General features: G+C 38.2%; 1 protein-coding gene across 1 annotated transcript in view; it reads right to left on the reverse strand.

Moving 5' to 3' along the window:
• LOC138796564 (polypeptide N-acetylgalactosaminyltransferase-like 6) overlaps nt 1–5967 on the reverse strand; it is a 308961-nt gene extending 302994 nt beyond the window's left edge. The window contains exons 1-3 of the mRNA XM_069976173.1: nt 5964–5967; nt 5653–5838; nt 1379–1562 (exon numbers count right to left, since the gene is read on the reverse strand). Coding sequence (XP_069832274.1) covers nt 1379–1562; nt 5653–5838; nt 5964–5967 — 374 coding nt within the window. The remainder of the gene's footprint in view (nt 1–1378; nt 1563–5652; nt 5839–5963) is intronic.
• Between the last annotated feature and the right edge of the window lie 1571 nt (nt 5968–7538).

Here is a 7538-nt window from a genome sequence, read left to right on the forward strand (position 1 = left end):
GTTTGATTTTTATTTTCGATGTTTAAAAAGATTAAGAGAAAGTAAATAAAAGCAGCTGGTTTTTTTTGGCTGCTCATCTTTGAGTTTCTGTTATTGCAGGAACGGTTTGGAGATAAGTATTTTATAGTACAATAAATCCCATGTTGAATCCACATATAGTCATATAGGAATATATAATATACATACACATACATACACATATACATACACACAGTGGTACCTTGGTTTAAGAGTAACTTGGATTGAGGGCCATTTGCAAGGAGAGCTCACAGTTTTTCAAAATTGGAACTTAGTTTAAGAGCATTGCTTTGGTTTAACAGCTCCCTGTACTGTGTGTGAGGGGGAGTTAGATAGGGGCATGGTTTGCATAACGGGGTCTACAGCACTGTACTCTGACACAGGAAGTCTCCCTCACTTTCCAAATCATAGCAGATCCACTTCAGGCTGGGGCTTGCTGCATGTATGTGCCCACATATGCACTGCTCATTCTTTTAAATTCCCTGCAGTCTCTGTTAGCCCCTGTGTTTCCCATCCTTACCATTCCTGCTATAATGTGCCTGCACTTACACTCAGCTATTCACACTGCTGCTATAATGTGCCTGCAATTACACTCAGCCATTCACACTGCTGTATAGAAAAGTTTCTGTCATTGTCCTCCTGCACAGCTCTGTGATTCTGACTTCTTGATTGGTCCATTCTGAACACACACCCCTTCCCCATTGCTGTCATGTGACTACACAGACCTCTGACATCAGCCCTGCTTCTCTATTCTATCCTGTTAAACTACTGCATTATGGGGATCTGCAGTTCCATCCACTATCTACAAACTGCTGCTTTGTTTTCAGGTTTATGCACTTACTATACATTGTACTCCACATACTGATTGCTATACTGTACATTAACTTATAATTTGACATATTCACCTGTTTCTAAATGTTTGTTTCATTTCTTTTACTTGTTAACTAGAAATTAAAAAAAAAATATATATTATTTTTTGAGTGCGGTACCAATTTTCAGCATTTGATTGATTTCTTATGGGAATATTTGCTTTGGTTTAAGACTGATTTGGATTACAAGCATGGTCCCAGAATTAATTATGCTCGTAATCAAAGGCACAAAGTAAAATGTAACAATATTTGATATGGCATTTTATATCCACATATAGGTCCCACACCTTTCAGTATGCCATACAATAACAATTACTGTATATTATACTTGTACATGTATGGTACTGTATACAAATATATTAGCTGATCTTTATGAAAACTGATGCTATGCAACATTATCTATCATGCAGGTTCAGCTCTGCTACACATACACAAGTTGTGATTCAGCTATGATGCAGTAACTGTCACATTTTTCATGTTGCCCTACTTACTCAAATGGTTCACTGGGATCTGTTCTTTGTAGCTCTGGAGGAATTGGGATTCGTTTGTAGTACATTTCCCAGTCAAACGCTCCTCTCATGGCATCTCCTGCTTGAGCTTCATATCCAAAGTGATTGTGGTCAATGACATCTATCATGGGACAAACAATTGTTCTGTGGTTCAGAGCAATCTGATCTGTAAAATGAAAAGCGCAAAAGACAGGGAGACATGTTTAGTCCACTCATCCATCATATTCAGAAAACTTGACTCAGGCACATCTCTCCGGGATGAAAGGCATGTTTTATATTTTCCTTTTTACCTACTGTGGCTCCCTTTAAGCATTTTACTTTTTAAAGCAGTCTCAAGCTGCTCTGTAATACAGGGCTGCACAGACCTGGACAGTGATTAGAGACCATTATACTTTTTTTTAGGGGAAATGCATCCCAGGGAGATCTGCAAAAGCAGAGCCATCTATATTTCTGTCATTCAGCCTCTGCAAGCTGTCCTCAATCTGTCACTTGGAGAGACGAGCGCCACTGTCTAAAAGACTCTAGAAACAGCACTTGAAGGACGCTGTGCCGTGGAATTATCGGACCAGGTTCATGTTTGAATGTTCATTTCCAGCAAACATGTTAGGCATCAGGATGCACCTGCATATGCCACATACAGTTAGTTTCAATTGTTCCCTTCTTTTAGCCACAGAGAAAATCCAGTGTTATTTAGGATAGCTCACTGGTTCAGACACATGCATTTCTAGTTGTTTCAGCATCTAAATATTAAAAAGTAAATATTGCTCATTTACACTTTAACTCTTTCAGTTTTAAGATGAAGCGTCAGAATACATAGAAATAGTAGGAGTAGAATTTGCTAAAGCAAAAGTAAATATGTAAGCCATATTCTAAAGTTATCTACCCATTCCTTCACAACATGTAAACCCTCAATAATATTCATTTTGCTCTATTTAGCAATAAATAATGTTTTTCATTAAAAGGGGAATTTCCGGGTCGGGGGTATTTTTGAGCTATGGCCAGGGAGGGGTTGGTTATAGACAGCAGTGGTCACTTACCTCTCCGGTTCCAGCGCCGAGTACCGGATCGCGCCGCCTCATCGACCCATCCTGCGGCCACATCCTGGTGTGAGCTGTGGCATGAGACGTGACGTCTCAAGGCAGCTCAGCCATTCAGCGGCTGAGGCAGGACTCATTATCCACGGAAAAAATTATAAATGTGGCGCATGAAGGGACTGTGCCCCCTCTGCGTTCAGCCACACTCCCCGTAACGCCCCCTCTCCACCCCACTGGTGAAGTTGGCGCAAAATACCATTTGTGATTATTTTTAGGCCGATTTGCCCCATCTGCGCCTAAAAAAGGCATTTACACCTTTTCATATATATGACCCATTATCTTTGAGGCAGGTAGTGCACTATTGTCTTGCTCACTTAAATGAAGCAAACCTTGCATCGCTGTCAGCCCTGGCACATGGGCTTCATCCTCTCCAAAGAAATGAATGACAGGGGTTAAATGCCATTCAATCTAATATTGATCCTGTCCTGAGGATAAGCCATCAATTTCATAAGGTTATAAAAGTTATTTAAAAAAAATAAATAAATAAAATGACCAGGCATAATAAAAAAGAATAGGGTGCTTTTCAAACTCCTTTGTGCATAGAAAGATTGATCTGCATTACTTTTTATTGGCTTATTAATAAAAAAAACAGCATGATATTTTACCTCTTAAACATCTACATTACATCACTTATTGGTTGCGTAGTAGTACATGTACTGTATCACACAGTTCAATTCTACATGTTCTATAGTGCCAAGATAGGCTATGTTCACACACTTTCCTTTTGGGTAAAGAACGGACGCTGATTGCAATAGAATCAGCGGCCGTTCTTTACTGCAGGGTCGGCATTGCATCAAAGTCAATGCAATGCTGCTTGCTGTGTTTACACAGCGTTATGTTAACGTCCGTTCTTTATTTAGTTAAGATAATGTATCTGCCAATGATTTCCAGACGCTGTTCAGGGAACAACGTCTGGAAATAATAGCTGTTCACACAATGTAATGTGCAGCGGCCGCCGCACATTACATTGAAGTTAACGGCTTATTGATTTGTGGGAACACCCGAAAATCAATAGTAAAAAATAACGTCTTGAATGCAGCCCGGTGGCCGGCAACAGCACCTGTTGCTATGCACGGCGGATCCCCAGCAGATTTCTCAGTGCGAAGTTGCAGCGAGATCCGCTGCGGATCCCTGCCCTCTAATGTCTGTGGGCAGACATGCTCACAGCGGGATGTGTGTGTCAGGAGACCGCTCCATTAACCCCCCACTGGACGGAGCTTATACATTACCTGCTCCGTGAATTGGCATGGCAGGGATCCGCAGAGGATATTGTGAACAAAGTGATTTTGTATCGTGAGGGACCGCTACAATGTTGTACTAGGCATACTGCTATGGGTAAGGGATAATTCCCAAAAATGCGCCAACATCTCGTTCAAGTTCTTTGCTGGATTTGTGCTCTATGGAATATCTCCAGAAAAGCACAATGTTGGGTCAAAATTATACAAGTTTATATGAATTTTGATTTTGAAACTTTGCTAAACTCTTCTTCTCACTATTCAGTACATTCAAAAAATTATTTTCTTCAGGTGACGCATTAAAACGTCTAACGAGTACATTGGTGTCACTCAGTATTTCTGTAACACCATTATATTCCCGTACTTGAACACATAAAATGATTTTTATTTAAATAATATGGATTGATGTCTCAATAAAAGAACACTTCTTATTCACATTTCGCTCTTTATTTCTGACAAATGGGGCTTTTTGCTTTTTTCAATTCCTGCCCTTTGTGCTTGAAAAATGTGACTTGCAATTCAGCACAGTGGTCAATATTCTATTATCTATTGTGAAGCCAGTTGTTATAGGCTTTAACTCCTGGTCTAGAGTATATTACTGGCAAAGAATAGTTATGTGGAATAAAAAAAAGATAAAGTAACAGGTTTAAATACATATTTTAATGGAATAACTTTTATGCTTGTTTCCGGAAATTCAGTGTAAAGAAATAAAAAGCAACCTCCGGTCGCTAACAAACATGTTCTATACTCCTCTTCTAAGATTACAACTATATTTTCAACCAATTTTCTTTCTTATTGGAGGAAACAATCTAAGGGCCTCTTTGCAAAAGCCTAGTTACTGGCGGTAATAAACAATAATCGAGAATATAGCAAATTGATTGGCATTTATTTATTTTAATTTTCACTTTTGAATGATTGTGATCATCTGCACAAACCACTTAACAATACTTTTGGCAGCATATTCCATGTTTATACAAGTGTTTTATCTTCTGTTGTTTGATCGCTAGACATGTTTACACTAAGCATTGATCAAGAGCAAACAGCAATTTTGACCATCTTGACATCATGTTAAAGGACTTAAATGCTGATTTCACAGGAAGCCAATGCATTAAAATGCAAGATATCTGTTTTTTAAATAGCTCTTATGAAGACATCTGGGTTACCATCATTATTGACAGCATAAAAACCTTTTGCATAGTCTGGTGCTGCAGTCATGGTACTCCTTTCCACTCGTATAGACACTTTGATAACCTACTGTCTTTATGTCTTTCATAAATGCAAAGATGTCTAAAAAGCTGCTACTCCATCATGCATGTTAAAACGTCGTGGATGTGTTGTGAATGTCTAAAATAGAAAGTAACCTTTTCAGAAAATTATGTACTGCTCCTTTTGGAAAACACATCATCTTGCAATGTTTCAAGAACATGTTTTATTCCCCTATTAGCTGCTTAATATTTATCATCTTCTTCAAGATTTCACCAACATTATTTCAATACTATCTTGAAATAACATTGTGAATTTGAGCAAAACAACAAAGATAATCTTTCTTGTCTGTTTAACCTTCACAGTGTTTGTCATCCAGAAGAATTAGTCCTAATTCGCACTAGCTTGCTGGTGCGTTATATGCTAAACAAGAAATGCAATTACATGTACATATGCTACATTTATTGTGCGCTCACATGGCCTTCTACTTTGATATCGAGCTATGTCTAGAGGTTGGGGCAGAGATTTGAACTTATGGGGTAGATGTATTTATAGTTGTGTGTCTTATGAACCATGGGCCTGGCTATCCTCAAGTGAATTATAATATGGTATTATATGCTAAATTTGCCCTTTCTTTTGGTAAAGATTTTTTCAAAAAATAACAATAGTTATCTTTATAAATGGAGGCAAGTATTTTATTAATACAATACTTAAATTGACTTACTTAGTAAAGGAGGGAGCCAGTTCACATTGACTTCACAATGAGAGTCTAGGAAAGTTAAAACTTCGCCTTTAGCCATAGATGCCCCTAGTAACCTGGTGCGAATTAGCCCTTCCCGTTTCTTGGTGCGCACAATTCTGACTTTTGGATAATATGACATATATTCCTCTAGTTTTTCTTTTAGATGTTCTGCAAAACACAAAATATACATAAAATTCGATGAAACAAGAACACAAACAAACATTTCCTCTTAATGTCAAATCAGTAAAAAATAACTTAATATATTTTATTATTACTAAGCAAGAAATAATTACTCATTTATAAGAACAAAAAGATCTAAATGTTATTACACCAGTAAAAATATCATTCTGCTCCTAGTCTAGACATATTCTAAATAGCAGAAATGTGGTCCAAGGTCCTGAAGTAGAGATAGATGTAGCATATAGTATAGATTTTAGTTAAAATAGAATTTCTTTACATAAAATATGCATAGTCCCCCAAGTAATACAAAGTACATTGTAGGAATCAAAAACAAGTGAAACAAAAGTAAAAAATATAGATATAGAAAAAAAAAAAAAGAATTTATAAAATATATCATGCAATACTGTATAAAAATACCAAATACTGGAAGATATCAATCAATGGTTTTAGATTGCTATACAGTTCATACTTGTAAGTAATTCATGTTTGCACAGTAATGTGTATCCGCCACCACTTCTCTCTATGTTAATTGGTTGTCAGAGAGAACTGTGACAGTTGGTAAGGCTTTCCCATAAGCGTAAATATCTTATAATGTATTTGCTAGGTATTGGACTGGTGGGTACAAATGATAGGTGATAACTTGATCGGTGTTTGTACATCACTTAACAGTCTTCTGTATAGGTTTTTAAATACAACTCACCAGTCTTCTGACCTGCTTTTGCCACATCCTCCTGTTGGCAGTGTTTCAGTGCTGATCGCCAGAACGATGAAACACTGCTAAAAGAAGGATGTGGCAAAAGCAGGTCAGAAGACTGGTGAGTTGTATTTTTTTTTTTATATCCTCTTTATTTAACATAATCTTACATATATAAAACAAAGCTCCACAATTCTTAAATACAGAGATTAGAGTTTCCCATTTTTTGTGAAAGAAAATGTCTTTGTTTCTCTTGCTTATCTATTGTTCCTGAGGAATACATTAATTCTTTACCATGGGATGCACCTCCCCGAGTTCTGACCCATATACCTCTAGATATTACTTTTATGATTATATCTATGTTCTATTCTCATATCTCTCCTTACTAAGGAATGGTTTGGAAGGCTCTGACTAAGAACCTGGTTAAGCCCCCCCCCCGATCGGGGAAGCCACACCCACTTTGCCTGTGATGCTTCTGGCAACCTTGCAGTTAACATTGCTGCTTAGCTAATCAGCTTCAGAACCGGACCTCTGGTCAACTCTTCCTAGGGGGAAATGCACCTAGGACTTCACTGCATTCAGTGCTTTCACTAGCAGCCGGCAGTGTTGTTGTTTAGCTGGTCTCCGTGAGTTCAGCAATCTGTTTTTCTTATGGCTCTACTAGGCATTGCTCCCACCTAGCCAGAATCCTGCTCCACACTGATGAGGGTCAACACCCCGAAAGAGCTGTATGTGGATGGTTACCTGGCCTTGGTTTTTCCCTTGTCATTACATTGACTTATAGGGACACTTAATATGGTGGTTTTGGTGGTTTCCTTACAGGAGCCACCCCTTGGCTGGGTCCTTCCCAAAGGGATATCTGGCTAGTCATGTGTTTCGAGACTCTTTAATGAGGCTCCACTGGCTCTTCTTTTGCATATTCATGTTTCCCAGGGGGCAATGCACCTAGGACTTCACTGAATTGAGCACTTTCACTAGCAGCCAGCAGAGTTGT

Source organism: Dendropsophus ebraccatus, chromosome 7, assembly GCF_027789765.1.
Source record: "Dendropsophus ebraccatus isolate aDenEbr1 chromosome 7, aDenEbr1.pat, whole genome shotgun sequence".
Classification (NCBI taxonomy): Eukaryota; Metazoa; Chordata; class Amphibia; order Anura; family Hylidae; genus Dendropsophus; species Dendropsophus ebraccatus.